General features: G+C 36.5%; 1 protein-coding gene and 1 pseudogene across 1 annotated transcript in view; one reads left to right on the top strand and one right to left on the bottom strand.

Annotated features, from left to right (window-relative positions):
• Positions 1-6305, bottom strand: part of LOC128626946 (60S ribosomal protein L7a-like) — a 32378-nt pseudogene extending 26073 nt beyond the window's left edge.
• Positions 6306-6924: 619 nt separating this feature from the next.
• Positions 6925-19296, top strand: part of SH3BGRL (SH3 domain binding glutamate rich protein like) — a 56878-nt gene continuing 44506 nt past the window's right edge. The window contains exon 1 of the mRNA XM_037156540.2: positions 6925-7149. Within this exon, the coding sequence (XP_037012435.1) occupies positions 7105-7149 (45 nt within the window). The 5' untranslated portion in view covers positions 6925-7104. The remainder of the gene's footprint in view (positions 7150-19296) is intronic.

The raw sequence follows: 19296 nt of genomic DNA, 5'->3' as shown, positions 1-19296 counted from the left end.
CTCTTATGCACAACACTCTGCTGACACCCAGGGAGACAAACAGTAAGTCCTCCAAAATGCAGTATTTTTCTGTATTTAAATATTTTGTGTTAATGTGTTGTTGTTGTTTTTTTTATTTTATTTATTTATTTTTCGATAGAGGGGAAGGGAGGGAGAAAGAGTGGGAGAGAAATATCAATGTATGGTTGCCTCTCATGAGTCCCCTGCTGGGAACTGGCCTGCAACCCAGGCATGTGGCCTGACTGGGAATCGAACCGCGATATTCTGGTTCGCAGGCCCGCACTCAATCCACTGAGCTATGCCAGCCAGGGCATGTGTTGTTTTTTAATAGAAGAAAAATGTGATATTCCTAGTCTTCCACTTGCTAGAACAGCCATAAATGTGGGGAGTATGTCATCACTGAGTAACATTGCTATTGATTCAATTTAACAATCAAATCTCTTTGAATACAATCAAGAACCAAGGTATTCTTATTTTGGAAACACCACTCCATAATGTACCAAAGAATAAAAATTGAAATGTACCTATCTTCTTATTTATTTATTTATTTAAGTTTTTAGTTATTTATTTTGAAAGAGACAGGATGGGGAGGGAGAGAGACAGAGAGAGAGTGGTGGGGAGAGAGAGACATTGATTTGTTGGTCCACTTATTTATGCATTTATTGGTTGATCCTTGTCTGTGCCCTGACCTTGTGTGTTATTGAAACCACAACCTTGGCATATCAGGCTGATGTTCTAACCCAAATGAGCTCCCTGACGAGGGCCCCTACCTTCTCATTTAAATAGACATGAAAAGATGCTCAACGTCACTAATTATCAGAGAAATGCAAATTACAACCACAATGAGATAGCACTTCGTACCAGGTCAGAATGGCCATCATAAACAAAGCAACAAACAACATATGATCTCACCTTTAACAGGAAGCTAGACGACAAAACAAACAAGCAAGCAAAATATAACCAAAGACACTGAAATAGAGTACAGGCTGACAGTGACCAGAGGGGAGAGGGGAGGGAATTTCAGGGGAAAAGGGAAAGGATTTACAGGAACTAGTATAAAGAACACATGGACACAACTAAGGGGGATGGAAATGGGAGGGAGGTGGGGAGCACTGGGGGGGGTGGGCTGGGATGGGAGTAAAAGACAGAAAACTGTACTTGAACAACAATTAAATTTTAAAAAATTCTCAATAGTATCTAGCAATAAATACAATGAACTTTAAAAATATTTTCTCTGTTCAAAACAACAACAACAACAAACAACAAGTGCTGGTGAGGATGTGGAGAAAAGGGGACCCTAGTACATTGTTGGTGAGAATGCAGACTGGTGCAGTCACTGTGGAAAACAGTATGGAGTTACTTCGACACTTAAAAATGAACTGCCTTTTGACCTGGTGATTCCACTTCTGGGAATTGAGCTGAAGAAACCCGAAACACTAATTTGAAAGAACATATGCACCCATTTGTTCATTTCAGTGTCATTTACAATAGCCAAGATCTGGAAACAGTCCAAGTGCCCATCAGTAGGTGAGTGGATCAAAGAACAGTGGTACATTTACACTGTGGAATACTACTTGGCCGTTAACAAAATGAAATTTTACCTTTTGCAACAGCATGGATGGACCTAGAGATTATTATGCTAAGTGAAATAAACTGGGCAGAGAAAGACTAGCACCATATGATCTCACTTATATGTGGAATCAAATTGAGGAACAAAATAGAAACAGAAGCATGGACATATGTAACACATTGATAGCTGTCAGAGGGTAGGGAGTTCTGGATGAAAGAAGGTGAAGGGATTAAGCAAAATCATATAACACACAGACACAGATAACAGTCTGGTGATGAGCAGAGAGAAAGGGGAATAGGAGCTATGTGGAGCAAATGGGATAAATGAGGACAGAAAAAGACTTTGCTTTGAGTAATGGGTGCATGTTGCAGGGTATAGTTGTTTTGTTGAGTTGTACAGTTGAAGCCTGTTTTATTAGGGTGAACCAATGTCACTTCAATAAAATCAATAAAAAATGAAAATATAGGGAACAGGGGGACAGTTACCAGAGGGGGGAGGGGAGGAAATTTCAGGGGGAAAAGGGGAAGGATTTATAGGAACTAGTATAAAGGGCACATGGACAACAACTAAGGGGGGTGGAAATGGGAGGGAGGTGGGGAGCACTGGGGGGGGTGGGCTGGGATGGGAGTAAAAAACAGAAAACTGTACTTGAACAATAATTAAATAAATTTTAAAAAATGAAAATAAGTAAATAAACATCAATATTAAATAAAAAGTATTAAAATGTCATAATTTTGTTTTTAAATTTAAAATTATGTAGCACCAAGCAATTTATTAAATTATGCTTGACAGCGATTTTTTTGGCAACCATTATATATATTCTGGAATTCTGCCAATGCAGGAAAAAAATCTAAATTCCCAATTGTTTTCAAGTGAGATGAAAATTTTATGAATACTGAATGTAATATTTAAACAAGTTGACATGGTGATGTTTTGTAGACATTTCATTAAATGTTTCTTAACTGTGTATTTGTAGGCTTGTTTTTATAATGTGCGGTAAACAGTATTTTTACTTTCTAAGAAATTTAAAAATAGAAAATTTTTTTCTTCTGGCCATGGTGGACTACATGATCTGGAAAAACCCTTTCATAAAGGAAATTTAAAAATTTAGAAGACAATGACAAAATTTTCCTAAAAACATCAAAGACTTGGATGAGAAAGTAAGGAATTACCAGGTTCAGAAAAGTGGATATACTTCAACTCCAAAGAGCTCAGTCATGACCTAAAGGCGCTTTTGCCGTAGTCAGACCTTCTGTTTTGGCATGGGGAATACAGATAACTCACCTGGAGACTCCTAACTTTGAGTGCCGTATGAGAGCACAAGCAGTCTCCACTTGAAGGGGAAATGCTGCCTTAAAGAAAAAAATATGAGTTAAGGCAAGGGGGAAAAAATAACATTCAGAGAAGAGACTGTAGATATAGGAGTGTTTTCTCAGCACAAAATCAAACATCCAGTGAGTGCAGAGAACATGTTTGGGGAAGAGTGAAACATGGACACTGAAGTTTGAGGTAGAATTTTTGAATGGAAGATGCCTTCTTGTAGTTGTCCTATGCCATAGGTGTGACCCATATTATTAAAGTTCTGATGGACCCTTCCAGTGTGAACAGATATCCTCAGTTCTGTCTCCTTCTTATTCTTTTTTTATAATATATTTCTTATTTTTTAATTTTATTTAGTTATTTTTCAAGTACAGTTTTTTGTCTATTTCTCCCATCCCAGCCTCCCCTGCTCCTTGCTCCCCACCTCCCTCCCATTTCCACCCCCCTTAGTTCTCGTCCCTGTGTCCTTCCTATTTGTTCCTCCAAATCCCTCCCCCTTTTTCCCCTTAACTTCCCTTCCTTCTCCCCTCTGGTCACTGTCCCCTTGTTCTCTATTTCAGTGTCTTTGTTTTTTTTTTTTTCTGCTTGCTTGTTTGTTTTGTTGTTTAGCTTCCTTCTTATTCTTTTTGTTCATCTATGAACATGCCTCACACCCAAAATCTACCACTGTATGTACAGCTCACTAAAACTGTACTATAACCTCCCTCTAGCTCAACAGTGGGCCCAAAAATGTAGGGCAGGGAACTAAAATGTATATTTTGGGTAGTGCTGTACTCAATCTGACACCAATAGCACTACGAGTTCCTGATGCATCAAAAGGAATATGAGGCAGAGAAGTATTTATAAAAATTTACCTGCCACCTTAGAAAAGTGCCACATAGTATTAGAAAAGTGCCACATAACAGGGATTTATATCAAGACAATCGATGAGGAAGGAAGGGGGATAAAATTCTTGTTACAGGGGTAGCATTGGCTGCTTCTTCAATAAAATTAATAGTCATTTGCACTTAAGATCATGGCAACACAGGGCCCAAATTATAACATTGTAATACTAAGCCCGAATGCCTATAGAGTTCGCCAGCAATTCCACATGTAGGAATTTACTCTGAAGAAATTATTAGACAGGTGGGCAAAAATTTGTCGATAACTATGTACTGCAGCATTAACTACAATATAGAGTAACTGAACACTAGCAATATGTTTAATAATACAGAATTGCTTAAATGACGTTTGGTACATCTATAAAATGGGACCCCGTGAAGCCATGAAATATCATTTTGTAAAATCATATTTCCCGAAATGGGATATTTATTTACTTTTAAATATTCTTTTTAAAAAAGATTTTATTTATTTATTTTTAAAGAGAGGAAAAGGAAGGGAGAGAGGGACAGAAACATCAATGTGTGGTTGCCTCTTGAGCACCCTTTACTGGGTACCTGGCCTGCAACCCAGGCATGTGCCCTGACTGGGAATCAAACCCGTGACCCTTTGGTTCCCAGGCCCACGCTCAATCCACTGAGCCACACCAGCCAGGGCATAATTTTTTAAATATCTTTTCTAAGTAAAGATGAGCCATTTACAAAACACTATGTATCTTATCATAAATAGATTTTAAAAATATATTTATTCTCTCTTCCTTTCCTTCCACTTCTCTCAAACCCTCATACCCACCCTCATCTATCTACTTATGACTAGGCCTGGAAGAGCTTATATCCACATATCAAAAAGTGATTATCCCCAAATATTAGGGGTAGGGATTTTTTTATTTGCAGTATTTGTTAAGTTTTCTGTTCTTGGCATGCATTTACTTTATAATTTTTGAAATATGTTACCATTTACTTGAGAAATAATTAGATTTCTTATCACAATAGGTCACAAATACTATTCAAAAACTCTTTGATCCATCTTAGTTTAATCAGGCTTTAACATTTTTAATCAAATTATATGAACAAATTGCTTGGAGACAGTTTTATAAAGGAATAAAATGAAGCAAAAATTACCATTCTATAATGTACATTCCAGGGATGGTTGAATATACTCAGGAGCAGGTCTAATATAATGTATTATATTAATCTCTAGGAAAAAATCCTGGTAAAGCCCTTCCCCCAAATGCATCCTAACTGTTCTTGTTAATAAGGATCAACAGATTTTGTTTATATATCAATTTAGTTGGGATATTTTCACTTAGATTAATACCTGTGTATTTAAGAGAAATTAAGTATCAGAGAACATCTGCCCATCATCAAAGTTTCAGATAAGGCCCACTGGACTAATTGCTAATACTGGAATTCAGTTTTCTGGAGATATTAATTTTGTCATATGGATATGTAAAATAAATAGAAGAGTTTTTCTTTTTTCCCTTTATTGTTTTCATCAATTCAGTAAAGACTATTGGTCCAAATAGAATACATGCTGACCACAAAGTGGTGGGACTAGTATATGGCAAATTATGTCAATTTTCCCAAATCAAAACCTGAAGGAAGATTACCCTGTCCTGTGGCCTAGGAAGCATAATAACAATCACCCTGGTGACTAATGATGAGGGTGGCTAGATTTTCCCCCTGGGGCATTTGTGTAACAATTCTAAATTGGTCTAGAAAAGGTAAGAGTTGGGAAGATGGAGAGAACAGAAAAGAATATGGGAAAAAATGAATAAAAGGATAGGAAGAGCAAAGGCATGAAAATGAATAAGTACTAGGATTACAGTGGGGAATAAACAATAATTATGCAGGGAAGTAGGGGAATAGTGAAGACTATATAAATAGTGTGGGGCCAGATTATGGTGGGAGCTCCTTAGAAACATAATTAAGGCTTGCTTTGATAGTCAATGGAGTAGTATTTTAAGTATTTCAGGCTGTATTGTCTTTAGTGACAAATAAAAGTGATGTTTGAGGGAAAATATTAACAATTATTGAGTACTTTCCCTGGTCCAGGCATTGTGTTACAATTATGGTCAAGAGGGGCACCTTTGGAGCTGGTTGGATTTGAGGTGTAGTCCTGGCTCTAAAATTTACTTGCTATATGACTTTGGGAAAAATTACTTATTCCCTGAGTCCCAGTTTCTTCTGTAAAACTGATATAATAATATCGACTGCTCAAGGTTGTTCTATGGAGAAGGGAGAACCTGTTAACGGAAAATAGTTAGGAAGCTACGATTATTGAACATAGAAAAGGGTGATAAAACCATTGGAATGTAGAGGGAAATCCAGTGGAAAGGAAAAGTAAAGAAGTAGGACAGGTAACTGACTCCCTCTATCCACTCAATCTGTGAGTTCCTTAATTCTGTTTATTTGACATAATTTGGAAATTTGAAATCACAGTCTGACATATATGGTCCCTCTGTGGACAAATGACCATTTGGTTTCTTTCTGCTTACCATTTCAACATCTCCTGCAACATAGGATTCAAACTCCATTTCCTTGATCAATTAATAACGAAACAATGCAATACAAAATTAAAAATTATTTACTTTCTTACACTGCATTTTCTTTTCTTTCTTTTTTTCCCTGGTTTTCAACTTCTTCCTCCATTCTTGAATTTGTGAGTCAGTCTTCCTGCGTATTCACACAGAAGCAGGATTCCTAATCTTAAAAAAAAGCAAAGCTCCAAAGAAATCAAATCCTGCCATTTTTGGCTTAGGAAAACCTGAAACTTTTTATAACCTTCTGTGGCATTGCTCAGCCCTTCAGTGCCCAACCCTAATAAACAGGATTCTTCAAATGCACAAGGTTTTAACAGCTAGGGCTTTCTTAATAGTGCGTGGATTCAAGGAATATCTGTCTCCTCATTTGCGTACATTTCTGAGCCGGAAGTTGTAAGCAGAAGTTTTAGTCTCCGTGGGAAAAGCTCTTTCATTCTAATCTAATTGAATTAAACCCTCCCTTTTCTGTTTCTTTCTTTTATCCCTGTTCTCTTGGAGGGAATAGTGAAAAAAATGTCAACAGATCTCGCGGTGCTATTCGAGATTCCTTTAGAAAAAATTAGAAATGATGCAAACAAGCCTTTGCCTTCCGGGATTTGGGGCTGGGACTGCAGAGCTCCCAGCCCAGTGAGAGCAGCCAAGGGAGGAGGCGGGGCTCTTGTGAATTCCCCTTCCACATTCCCCCACCCTTCTCTTCCAACCTCTGTTCGCCTGTTAGCTCAATTACAGCCTTTGCTGCCCCAGCTCTCCAGCCATTTGCAGGACCCAAACTACCGCAGCCGCTGTTCCCAGGATGGTGATCCGTGTGTATATTGCATCTTCCTCTGGCTCTACCGCGGTAAGGAGGGCGGGGAGCCCGTCTTTGTTGCTTTCTAACACACCAGGCTTTTGCTGCCCCAGAACCGTTAAATTGCAGAAGTTCATGTGGTAGCTTCTCTTTCGGAAGACACTCCGACCCCACCCCCTTCTCTTTCTTCCCTTTGTTGTGTCGATTTTATTTTTCCATGGAGTTTAGCTTTCCTTGTCTTGTGACGTTGGGGCCAAGTTTCTTCTTTGAAGGAAAAAGAACCCTACAGAGTTTTGGTAGATGAGACATGATGGTATAGAGTCTTTAAAGTTAGGTGAAGAAGTGAGGTAAAGTCACACACTGGTGATGTTTAAGAGTGGGTCATTTGACATATGTGCTCTAGTTACTGAGGTGAGGGGCAGAAGTGCATATCTGTAAACGATGTAAATTACACTCTAATTGATAACAACTGAATGGAGGCCTACTACGGTATTGTGATTACTTTCAGAAAGTAATACTCCTGTAATAAAACAGTTATTTTACTTGTATGTAGGAGAGGGTGTTTAACTTCCGCCAAAAAGTCTGTCAGAGCTAGACACAATAGTGTGTGTGTGGGGGGGGGGTTGGGAACAATAGTGCAAAGCTGTTGGGTTTTTTTTAAAAAAATAACGATAAAGGCTCTTTCCCCCTCCCATATTGTACCTTATTTTGACCTCTGCTTTTCTTTCAAAAGTTTTTACTTCGAGCAGTTCCTAATTGCTTCAAATACATTGAGAAAAATGAATGAAAAGGAAACTAAGGAGTGGCTTCCTGGGTGGTAGCAGACTGAAGTTGCTACTTCTTCAAATTATGGCACATACCCCCAAATTCACATGCTCTTAATTTATAACATATTTTTAACTTTTTTTACTGTTGTCCAAGTACAGTTGTCTCCATCTGCCTCCCACCACTGCCCCCCACCCCAACCATCCCACCTCCCACCCTTGATCCTACCCCCCCTTGGCTTTGTCCATGTGTCCTTTATATGTGTTCCTTGATGGCCCATCCCCCATTTCCCCTCATTATGTCCTCCCCACCCTTCTGGTTACTGTCAGTTTGCTGTTATTTCCGTGTCTCTGGTTGTATTTTGCTCTCTGGTTTGTTTTGTTGATTATGTTCTAGTTAAAGGTGAAATCACATGGTGTTTCTCTTTTACTGCCTGGCTTATTTCATTTAGCATAATGCTCTCCAATTCTATTCATGCTGTTGCAAAGGGTAGGAGCTCTTTCTTTCTTTCTGCTGCATAGTATTCCATTGTGTAGATGTACCCTAGTTTTTGATCCACTCATTTACTGATGGGCACTTAGGATGCTTCTAGCCCTTGGCTATTGTAAATTGTGCTGCTGTGAACACTAGAGTACATAGGTTTTTTTTCAGCAGCTATGACTAACAAAAGGGTAAACTTGGGTGAAAGCTGAGTGTATGTATATCCATGATGAAAGTGTCTCTGTTTTCCACAAGTCAGGAGAAAAGTCAGCAATGTAAAGAGCACATGCGTGGGATCAGATGTAGGATGTAGGAACCCCCCTTCCTCTTCTGGACTTTAGAGCAGCACCTTTCCCGTGTTTTTGTTTTTGCTTTGTTTAATTACCTGCTAAGAGGATTTGCAGTGGAATTGAATGTTGTATGAAAACCCAAGAACCTTGATTGAACCTTCAGCTTTGGCTTCTGTAGCCACCATGTGTGAGTTGTTCATACAACTTTGAAATAGAATACTTACCTTTATACTTTTTTAGCAAGTTTAGGTTGAAAAAAAAAAGAAAACTTTAAAAATTACCTTTGAACGTCAGTTTTTGAGCTTTTTGCCTTATTATTTTCCATATATATTAATTCCAATATTTCAGAGTCATATTTGAGTTGTTCAGAGTCTCGGGTCCAATACAATGATTGTAAAAGTTTAAAGACCAGCTTAACACCCTTAGTTAAACCCTTGTTTACCTTGTTCAGATTGAACAGATCAGGAAATTAGTTTCACTTCTGGTGATAGGCAGTTTCGATATTGTGGTTTATTCTTTGCTTTCTCACTCTCCCACTCCTCCTCCAAAAGCATATTGAAGAAGAAACTCCTTTCAAATTTCTACTCATGTAAGAACAACTGCACCTCTCAGTTTCTTGACTTAAGTTTCTAAGAGCCTTACAAATGACTGCCCTCTCCTATCATGTTCATTTTTTAGACTCCATTGTTGAAGATTATGCAAATAAGAAATATTTATGTCACCGGTGTTTTGTTTCAACTTTATTTTCTTACAGGTGATTAGAAATTTGTCTGTCGCAGTTGTTGCAGTAATCCTTCTGACGAACCTATTAGCAAAGTTCTTGCATGTTGCTGACGTAAATCCTTGTTTTATTATAATCAGCACTTTTATAAACAGTACTTTTATAAAATACTAAAACAGTATAAAATGAGCGTACTTCAGGAAGAGACCCTTTACACCATAAGTGGGAACACTTCTGTGCACAATACTGAGGGTTTTCCTTCAATACTGATGACATGTTTTTAAAACAGGATTTAGAAATTTGGCAGCAAATATAATGGGAACTTAACAATTGCACAAACTGAGATTCTCCTATTAAGTGATTAAGTGTAGCTCTCTAAAGAACATTTTTAAAAGACAGTTTTTGGTTTCATATTGGCAAGCTCTGACTGTTTTCTGACTCTTCCTACTACTTGTCATAAGAATAACCAATATTAGAGGTTTTATCAGGGAGGGTAGGATCTATTAGAATTGCAAGACAATATCAATTTATTCTTTCCTTTTCTCAAGATGCCCTTTCCCTGATAGCCTGATTTTTTTTAATTTTTTTTTTTTAGATTTTATTTATTTATCTTTAGAGGGGAAGGGAAGGAGAGAGGGAGAGAAACATCAATGTATGGTTGCCTTTTGTGCGTCCCCTGCTGGGAACTGGCCTGCAGGGAACTGGCCTGCAGGGAACCGGCCTGCAACCCTGGTATGTGCTCTGACTGGGACTCGAACCTCGATTGTCTGGTTCGCAGGCCCGTGCTCAATCCACTGAGCTACACCAGCCAGGGCCTGATTTTTTTTTTTTTTTTTTTTAAAGTTCTCAAACTTGTACTCAACTCTGCCTCCATATGGAGGAGTAGCAGTTGCTTCTGAAAAGCTTAGAAATGAAAGCAACTATGTTCATTTTTGCAACGGAGTTTTTTGACAGTAGCCATAATAATGATAATAGAGACACATAAATTTGCCAGATATTATCTCATTCTTCTTGACAATTTGTAGTTCTATGAATTAGACACTGTGATTATCTCCATTTTTAAGATAAGGAAATACAGATTCAGAGATGTAAACAGCTTTTTCAAGGTCACACAAGCAGTAAGCCACAGAGCTGGAATCTGATACAAGCTGAATTCAAATAACATGTGTTTAAACACCAAGAAATATATCCTCCCAGTAATGCTTGACAGCTAGGAGGAATTGGAGGTAAATGTTGACATGAGGTGAGAGGTATGGGAAGGAGTAAATCTTGTGAGTGGAACAATTGCCCGGATATTGTTCAAAAAAGGAGCTAGTGTAATGGAGGGATAATATGTATAAAGGTGAATGTCAATATGTGGGGTGAATGGGTATTCATTCAAGGCCAGTGAGATCACAAAGAGGTGCACATTTGGAACTAATGTTTTATAGGTCAAAGTATGAAAAATCAGATCTTTGTACTGTTTCTTTTTATGGAAAACACTTAGCAGGAATGCACCTCTGAAATTGTTTGTGTGGGGGAAGTGATTTCTGCCTGTTCAGAACTGTTTATGCATGTCTTGATCCATTATAACAGTAATATACAGCACGCATTTGTTGAGATTGTAATACCCTGTAAATTTACATTTAATGGAAAAAGAATAGTAAGTACAGAGGTTATATAGCTTAATAAATTTCATTAACTTTTAACAAAAATCAACATTGGCCTTTGGTCAGAATTACAACAGTGATACAGCTTGTTTTTTAAAAAATTTTATTTAATTATTGTTCAAGTACAGTCTTCTGTCTTGTACTCCCATCCCAGCCCACCCCCCAAGTGCTCCCCACCTCCCTCCCATCCCCCCACCTTAGTTTTTGTCCATGTGTCCTTTATACTTATTCCTGTGAATCCTTCCCCGTTCCCCCTGAAATTCTCTCCCCTCTGGTCCCCGTCAGCCTGTTCTGTATTTCAGTGTCTTTGGTCATATTTTGCTTCCTTGTTTGTTTTGTTGTTTAGGTTCCTGTTAAAGGTGAGAGCATGTGGTATTTGTCTTTCACCGCCTGGCTTATTTCATTCAGCATAATGCTTTCCAGTTCCCATCAGTAAATGAATGGATCCAAAAACTATGGTACATTTACACAATGGAATTCTATGCAGCAGAAAGAAAGAAGGAGCTCCTACCCTTTGCAACAGCATGGATGGAACTGGACAGCTTGGTTTTAAATTGGAAGTTTTCTTTCCATATTCTTTTGCCATAGATCCATAGTGATCTCCCTTTTGTGGCCTCTATGCATTCTAGGTGTGCGTGGTGTAAACATTTTAAGGTTGTGGTAGATGATAGATGGTTTCTGAGGGTTTCATTTATGGAATAACTTTTTTAAAATGATCCTTTTTATGACTGCTAAAGCATATACTACTTGGATTGCCCATATAGCAAATGAAATATACATACTTTTCCTCTATGGCAATAGTCAGTGCACATGCTATAAAGACAAGTAAAATGAACACTCATGACAGCCAATGCATGAGTCACTAATCACAATATTTTCTTCATTCAGAAAACATGGATATAGAACAACAACCTACACAGTTCTTCATATACATAATTCTCAATTAATTGCATCTTAGGTGACAAAGTATTTTTGCTGCTCTGTCTCTGTATTTATAAATTGAACATTGATTTGATTAATGCAGTGGTCTTTGTCATAGCTTCCAAGGTGTGATTGAATGTTGTTTAAAGCTATTCATAAACTACTTAGAAGAATGAAATCAAAAGCTGTTCTTCAGATGCCTGTATGGATATACATTTTGGATGTCCTAACAGTGAAACATTGGCATCTTTTACATGGCAAATGCAGGAATTCAAGACCAGTCAGTGCCTTCAGCTTGGTACCCTCTATTCAATGACTGATTTCCTAAGTTTCACAGGAACGGTGAAGCCTTTGGAATAATTTGGCCCAACTTAAAGAGACTTGGGAAACAGTTATCAATGATTAAGATTCTTGGTTATTTAAAAAGGTACTTAAAAGTCAAATGGTTGTAGGGAAGAATGTATTGTGGAATTTAGTACGATTCATAGTCTGGTAAGAGGGATGGATTCATCTCAAGATCAAATACTAGTTACTTTATCAAGGCAGCGTTTTGATCAATAAACCTTAAGGTTAGTCCTTGCTCTGGATTGGCTTGGAAAAAAATAAATTGAAGCTCTACCCACAATCAGGTCAAATATTCTAATTCTCTAGTTAATATCTAACCTCTTTCCTAAAAGATATATTGTATAATCAAGCATATATCTTTGACAGGACTACTTTCTGATTTAATTGAATTATCAAGAGTGAATGATATATTTCATTTCTTACTGATAAAATTAAACAGATTGAGAATCTGTTGGTTGCTATCTGACCATCTGTTTTGTTTCAGTTCTATTTAGCAGTCCACCAGGAGGCCGTTTAAACCTGCTACTTAAATACTTCCTGCAATCCACACCAAGATTTCAAAACTGTACATTTAGAGAGAAAGGGCAACTCATTTATGGAGGTAGTTTTTAGTAATCTGAGAGGCAAAACTTTGTCCAGCAGGGAATCATTCTAAGCAAAGGAATTATTTTCTAGCCCCATCTCTCACATTTTGGCTTTATTAGTTGGTTCGAAGTGCTGTAGATTGCCAGACATCAGAGAAAAATTAAATATAAGTTTAAAAATATCATAACTATTTTAAAGGTTGTATATTTAAAATTATTTAGTGTCAGTGTTGCTACCTTTTTTGTTTTAGTACCCTTTCATTAACACGATAATCAAGATTTTACTCTAGTGATAGTCAAAACTAATATTTATTTATGCATCATATATGTCAGGCATTGTGCCCTGTGCTTTTACATACATTATCTCAATTATTTATATACTTATAATAACCCTGTGAGGTAAGTGCTATTATTAGATGCATGTCATGTAATGGGAGAGGGTATCTCTAAACATACCCGGAAGCATTAGGTATGTTGCTCAAGATCAAAGAGTTACAAATGGCAGAACTGGGATTAGAACCCAGTTGTTTCATTTCAGAACCTACTCCTAAACACTGTTATTTACACATCCCCTCAGTGTATAAGCATTAAACAGAGATTAGGTCACTAACACATTAAAATCTTGTCATGTGATTAGGAATCTATAATTGCCATTTAAGATGGCATGATTTCTGCAAAGAAAGAAAACCAAGCAAACGAGTCTGTATCCATAATCTGCATGAGAGTTAGGTGCGAGTAGGGGAGGTAGGGAGGTAAGTAGCACCATTTTCATGTACAGTTTAGTTTTTTATAAAATTGCTTAACCAAGGACACATTTTTAAATAACATTTGTGCAACTTATTGAATTTTTATGTCTTTGATTCTCTCCCTGAAAAGTATCTTTCTGTGGATAGACCAACAAAAAGGTAGCTTTTTTTTGTTGTTCTGTACATCTTCTACATTTATCAGCAATGCAGTACTATAGTCTTTGAATTCTGTCCCTTTGTCTTAGTTATTTCTTAAAATGAGACCCTATCAAAGAGTTGGAGTGGGGGCAAACATTTTTGCTTAGGTAATTTACTTAAAATATTAAGTCTCTCTTGAGTGAGTCAAGACAAACAGAACTTCACTTCTTAAACACCAGAGAATATTCATCTTTATTGGCTTCATCAGTATTACTCAGCCAATTGTTTCATCAAAGTACAGCATATTTTTCAATGTTAAAATTAAAACAGTGAATATATATTTAATAGTAACAGTATATCAGAAACCACTGTATCCAGTGTGATATTTCAAAGTTAATTTAGAAGGAAGATGAGCATAGGTAATTACTTAATATGCAAAAAATAGTATACATCATCTTACTTTAATTTCTCATGCAATAATTTGTTATCTTTAGTTGTTAATAATAATAAGAGCTCCATTTATTGAGCAGTTAAAATCTACCAGGGATAGTGGTAAGAAATTCATATGTATTGTATTATTTAATTCTTGTGGCAACTCAATGAATTCAGTAATCTTATTATGCCCATGTTTAAGAAGAGGAAACAGGCTCAAAGAACTAACACTATCAGAAAGCAAAGGACCCATGGTCCATCTGATTCTAGAGCCCATGATTCTAAACCCTATGCTATTTCTGAGAACTGATGGATATTTATTAATCACTCACTTGAATGTGGCCCTGAAACTAATTTAAAAGTCATTGAAAAATGGGTTTTCTAATGAACTTGGAAAAGCAGAAAACAATATTTCTTAATTAATTGGTCTCTAGCAGTATCAAGAATAATTCTAGTGCCCTGTTACATCATGTAGAGAACTTAGAGTTCTTCAGAGCAGAAAATCAGTCATATAGCTTAGTATATACTGTTAGTTAGAATGCATAACATGTACCTTTATTCAAATATAAGAAATTTTGTGTAAGGCAGTCTAACTAAGTAGATAGACAAATTATTTTTTGGAAGGTATTTTAAGCTTTTAGCTAGAGAATGTAGCATTGGAGGGATGTATGCATTATTGGCTCTTGCCTCTGTGATTTGAATAGGTCACTAAACCTTTTTTTGCTGCTCATCACCCTCACAAGAGGAATATAAAAAACATAAAATGAAGAGTAGCATGGAAGACAGCTTTTACAAGTGTTGTTATTGGAAATTCATTACTGAAAATTACAGAATCTGAAGAGAGAAGTATATATTTGTCACTTGGAATTGAGTCTGACTCTATTAAAAGGTTGACTTTGAGAAGTAGACCTGCACATTGCAGGGGATCCTTACACTGCTCAACTGTCACGGACTGCTTGGGAGAAGTCCCACCAGCCACAGTGCATTGTGTGTGCCTTCAAATGTCAGTAACTACGTTTACATTTCATGAAAAGTACTGTACCATGTGATGTTTTAAAACCCAATACATCTAACACAATCTTATCTAAATAAGTTATGTCTAAAAAGCCCAAATGGATTTACTGTAAATCAATATCTAATTGCTTTTTGGAAATCACTCATTTACAGATGTAGAAATCATTTTTTTCACTGCACAGTGTGGTTGGCAGAGACATATTAGAATTGTACTCTTAGGTTAATTTATAAACTACAGGAACAGTGTATAAAAGCATTTAAAACAAAAGGTGACAGTAGTACAAAATTAGATACGGTATCGTGCAACAGCTCATGTTAAGAGATTCTGGGGGAAGAAAAAAAGCAAACTTTGAGCCCCTGAGTTGTGAATACATGCTTTGCTCCAACAATTATAAAGAAAGGTACTTAGATCATCTCCTAGTGAGTGAGATGATTATGGCCTCATTCTATACCCCCACTTGCAAAAAGGGCCACCATTTGATGTCCTTTTATGATTTCCTGAGGTTGGGATGGTGCACATAAATTTATGTGTCTATTTTGTTTTAGTAAAAATGTATAGCAACTTTCATTTCATATGATTAATGATTAATGAGTATTCTATGTAAAAGAATATGATAAAAAGACAAAGATGCATTATATATAATAACATTAAATTTTTTCTTCTAAACATTTTTTCAAGCTATAGAGATTGTTTTTATCACAGTGATTGTTTTAATTCGTGTACATAAAAAAAGATTTTGAGGCTAAGTCACTGTTTTTACAGTGAGTATCCTAGTTTTTCTCCCTTTATATTGATGAGTCTGTCAAAATTCAAGATATTTTGTAGAGATCTACTGTGGAATAGTACTATTTGAAAATTCAACAGAGATATCAACAACTTATCTACCTTCTGCACCAGACCATGAGCTTCCTACTGCCCAGAATATGTTTATACATGGTAAGCTTCTAAATAAATGCTTGTGATGCGTAAATGCATGACATGTTTAAATTCAAGTTGAAACAAGTCATCCAAATAAAGATGTGCAGTTGCTAGTGGGAAATGTGTGACTAGAACTTGGGAAAGATGGCGGCCTGAGAGTGAATTTTTGAGTCATTCACAAAGAGGTGGTTGAAACTATATAAAAGAATGAGCTCACTTAGAGGGAAGAATTATACAGTGAGATGAAAAGAGGGCTGAGAATAAGGACAGGACCCTGGTGAATGTTCACATTTAGGATAGCAGGTGGATAAGGAAGCAAGAGGATTCATTGAGACATCAGAGTAGCATTCTTCAATGGAAATGGGTAGGGAAGTGTTTTCAAGGAGGGTGCACATTGTTGCTGGTGCTATACAGAAATCATAAAGATGACTTGAAAAAGTTATTGAATTCAAAATAAAGAAATCATTAGTGAACTTGGAAATCAGGGTTTCAGTGAAATAGTAAGGACAGCAGCCTGACTGGAAAGTGTTAAGAAATTCACTGTGTAATAAGAGAGAAGTGAGTACATTGACTAATATTTGAGTAGCTTGATAAAAGGAAAGAAGTAAGATAGTTGAAAAGAAAATGAAATTATTCTACAGCTTTTAAATAAGAACAACACTAAGTGAACTAGAATTTTGCCTTGAAAAATGCCATTCATCAGTTTTCCCAGCTTACATTTATTAGAACATTGTTCACTTTTTTTATTTCACTGTAGAATCAACTTTAAACTATAACTCAATGACTAGTGGCTGAAATATTAAAAACTAATATTTTATAATTATGACAGAGAGAAGATAAATATTTGTGATTACAAAACAATGAAACAAAATGTCCATCTTTATGATTTATATCTGAAAAGGGCCAATGAATATATTATCAAGACCAATACGAATTACTTTAGACAACATTGTCTTTAAAGTATAAGAGCCTTTGCTCATTTCAGTTAGAGGTAAAACCATATATAGTCTGAGTTGACGACATGGAAACAGGTCTTTATTTTTCTATTTAAATTAACCTTGAAAGAGAATTAGGAGGAAAGTTGAAGTTCTTACAGAAATTATGAAGAACAGCTGGACAACTTCCATTAACCTACTTGCCAAACTTCAATAAAAATCACTTTGACTCTTTACAAAATATTGTCCTAACTTCTTGCTGTGAGATGGATTATTTTAGTCATTAGAAAGTACAACCAATCTGGGTTTGTTTAACATTTAGTCCCCTCCCCCAATCCTAAACCAGTTTCCAAAAGGCTGGAAGGAGTTACAGGATTGTCAGGTCAATACCCAGATAGCCTACTTAAGATTTCTAGAATGAGTTGGTGTCTGGTGAATGCAATTTAGGAAAGAAAAACAATGAAAGATAAAAGGAAAGAAATTAGAAATTTGGGATTCCATATAAAGTAAATTGCTAAATTCTAGATCACAGTGTGCAGATTTCTAATTGAACAATCATAATAGTGTATGTACACACACATACCATATGAACCCTTGGCAGAGATGCTCAAGAGCATATCCTTATATGGGGGATGGATAATTTGAATAAATTATCTATACAGGCCCCATAAATTCTGCATCATAACCTGTGCTGGGGATTATCTTCTTTTTACCTCAAATTTGTTCATTCAGAAAAAAAAATTTTTCCATACACTGAGCTAGATTCTGGACTGAGGTGCTTGACAGCATAAAAGGGCCAGGATTAAAGATTTCTCAGCCTTTTCTCTGATCCAGAATATGTAAAGAAGTATGGTGATGTCAGTTTAAGGGACTAAGCTATAATGTCTGGGAAAAGGAGGCATATGGGATGGGCTGAAAGGCAGAAGTACTTTAGGACTACTTACATGCAAGTTGGTACACTGTCTCACAGGAATCAATCTTCTGCCTCCCAACAAATTTTCCAAAGTATTTTGTCTTCCCATACCAGTCATCCTGACAATGAACTCCTCCTTGAATAGCTGTTGTGGAAATAGCAATAGTTTATGAATTCAATTAAACTTTTACTCAGCTTTCCTGCCATTTTACTAGTGAAAGATGTGGGAAGTAGATTGTAAACATGGTTTGCCCTTTCCTCTTATGTTTGGACGCTTGGCATGGTCATGATTATATACAGTTCTGATTAAAGCGAAATGTGTCAATGATGATGCCAAGTTAAAGACCTGTGGTTCCATTACCTATTTCTACCTGTTATCCTAGGATTCTAGAACAAAGCATGCTAATGCCCTTTTTCATTGTCTGAAAAATGCCTTTTAGACTTTATAATTCCTTCACCTTGGGATCACCCTGGCCTTGATTTTTTGTATAAACAATTATGCCTTACAAAAATCTTAGGTGTATTTACCAACTCCTTTATTTCTAACATTCCAGCCATCTTATGTTTGTCTTTCCCTTCCTGCTCTCCTGAGCTCTTTCTATGTTTCCCAAGGATTTGGGGGTTCCAAACAGTATATTTTAATGTTTGATTCAGGGTTCTTCTTATCAGTGTGCTTTATTTACTTTGGGTTTAGTTCATGCTACTGCTACAGTGAAATTTGATAAAGATCTCTTGTGCTAGACTTTCCCTTATGGAAGCTATTCAGTGTTTGCCTTTGGTCAAGCATATGGCAAAGAGGCTAAGGGCTGAAAATTTCAATATTTCTCCCTATGTTTCCACCAAATTACAAGATAAGTAAAGATAATTTTAGCTCCTCTTTCCCCCTTCCAACATTATTTCTAACTCCCCCCAACTCAAACATTTGAACTCTGTCAACAATGGTTGCCTCATTACCACAAGTTAAAAAACATGGAAATCTAGTTCGATCCTGTTGTTCTGGTGTATAATTTCCCCCCTACTATCAGATTGTTCTTCTTGACATAGCATTATGGCTTTCAAATTTTTATAATAGTGCTTTCGTACACTAAAACAACTATAGATAGAGAGGGCATGGGAAAAAATTTATCTATTGAGATTAATGTCACTTGCTATTAAGAAACTTAGAGTATAATACTGAAAGTCCCTTCTCTGTTGCAGAAAAAAGTAGCTTTTGGTCTTTTTTCATTTTTATCAGCATCAAACATAGTGAAAATAAAATATCAAAAGTGTCTGGTTAAAAGGGATCATAGGAGGTCATCCAGTCCATCTACATAAGGACTGCCCATGAACTGTCCCAGAAAGATTGT

This window comes from Artibeus jamaicensis, unplaced genomic scaffold (assembly GCF_021234435.1).
Source record: "Artibeus jamaicensis isolate MK-2021 breed Jamaican fruit bat unplaced genomic scaffold, CSHL_Jam_final contig_241, whole genome shotgun sequence".
Classification (NCBI taxonomy): Eukaryota; Metazoa; Chordata; class Mammalia; order Chiroptera; family Phyllostomidae; genus Artibeus; species Artibeus jamaicensis.
The sequence above is the reverse complement of the archived record's forward strand: the minus strand, read 5'-3'. Positions and strand labels throughout refer to the sequence as shown.